At 41.1% G+C, this 1,783-nt stretch overlaps 1 protein-coding gene across 1 annotated transcript; it reads left to right on the top strand.

Moving 5' to 3' along the window:
* Positions 1-500: 500 nt before the first annotated feature.
* On the top strand, positions 501-992 carry LOC146001335 (protein GVQW3-like). The gene has a single exon (XM_083138649.1). The coding sequence runs from the start codon at positions 501-503 to the stop codon at positions 990-992; it is 492 nt and encodes a 163-aa protein (XP_082994775.1).
* Positions 993-1,783: the final 791 nt, after the last annotated feature.

Genomic DNA, 1,783 nt, shown 5'->3' on the forward strand with positions numbered 1-1,783 from the left:
AATATGTATTGTTCGTTTAATCATAGGATGGAAACATGATGTAAAAATATCATTTTACATGAAACAATGTAAATTCACTACTGCGTCAAAATCCAATGAAAAATAAACAAGAACATATTAAGTTATTGGATATGATTAAATATTACCGCCTTTATCTTTATAGTTAGTGTAACAGCTTGATATTGAACACACCCAGGAGAACATAGGAATTGAAGTGAAATAATATTTTTTAAACTTTTATTACCCTTGCATAATTCTCAGTTTTAACCGTCAACTTGTTATGATTATTGCTCTTACATAATTATAATAATACGATATATATATATATATACACGAGGGGCTATCAAAAGGTTCGTGCAATCTCCTGGAAGGAAACAAACTAGAAATCCCCTCGGATATATGTATTGTACAATGGTCCTTCTAGGTAAAGCACACAAATTTTTGTCTGTTTTGGATGTTTATTGCTATCCTTTTTTAACAGGTGAATAAAGGAAGGTGTCATGATTGACAAAATTGAGGCACGGAGCGTCATCAAATTCCTGCATCTCCAGGGGAAAGCAGCGAAGCAAATTCACGATGAGATTAAAGCAGTGTACGGGGAGGAAATCCCATCATATGAGATGGTTTTCAAGTGGAAACAGCAGTTCCAAACCGTAATTTCCGATGCCCCTAGGACAGGGAGACCGTCCTTCAGAAATGATGCCACATTGATGGAGAAAGTGGAGAAGATGATAATGGAAGACAGGAGGATCACCATTGAAAGTGTGATGGCTGTAATCGGTGTTAGTTATGGGTTCATCTGGAATATCATCCATCACCAGCTGCACCTTCATAATGTGTCGGCACGGTGGGTGCCACGATTGCTCACCCCTTTCCAGAAGAGGACTAGAGAGGAAGCAGCCCTAGAGATGTTAGGCCGCTTTGAGCTGGATGAAGAGGATTTTTTTAAGCAAACTGGTTACAATGGACGAAAGCTCGATCTACCTTTATGACCCAGAAACATAGGAGATGAGTAAGCAGTGGAAACACAGCTCCTCACCGCCCCCCATAAAGGCAAGAGTGCAAAGGTCAGCCACTAAGGTGATGCTGTCCGTTTTCTGGGACTATGAGGGAGTCATCCTGACGGACTACCTGCCACAGGGTCACACAATCACAAGTGACTATTATTGTGAGCTCGTAGCTCGGTTACGTCAAAAATTGAAGGTGAAAAGGCAAGGAAAGCTCACAAATGGAGTGCTGCTATTGGTAGACAACGCACCATACCATTCTGCCCATGCATCCATTTCGAAAACAGTTCAATTAGGATACGAAATTTTGCCCCACCCTTCATATTCCCCAGACCTGGCACCGAGTGACTTCTTCCTCTTTCCGGAAATGAAGCGTCCACTCAAAGGACGCCAATTTGACACGAGGGATGATGTCATTTCTGAGGTGGAACAGTGGATTCGGGCCCAAAATGCAGTGTTCTATAAAAACTGCTTATGCAAGGTGAAAGACCGCTGGCAGAAATGTGTCACCAAGCATGGCGACTATGTGGAGAAGGACTAATACCACCATGATTTTGTACTTGTCCAAAGTTGTTTCCTTCCAGGTGATTGAACGAACTTTTTGATACCCCCTCGTGTATGTATATATATATAAATTAAATGTAATAATGTTTACATTATGATTCCATAGGACACCTGTACTTCAGACTAAGGAACACAAATCTGGTAGATTTTGATTATAGGTTTCACGAATATTGTATGATCCAGGCCCCGCACCCACTTAGCGCGACACTGTA

This window comes from Lepisma saccharinum, chromosome 17 (genome assembly GCF_977018435.1).
Source record: "Lepisma saccharinum chromosome 17, izLepSacc3.1, whole genome shotgun sequence".
Taxonomy (NCBI): Eukaryota; Metazoa; Arthropoda; class Insecta; order Zygentoma; family Lepismatidae; genus Lepisma; species Lepisma saccharinum.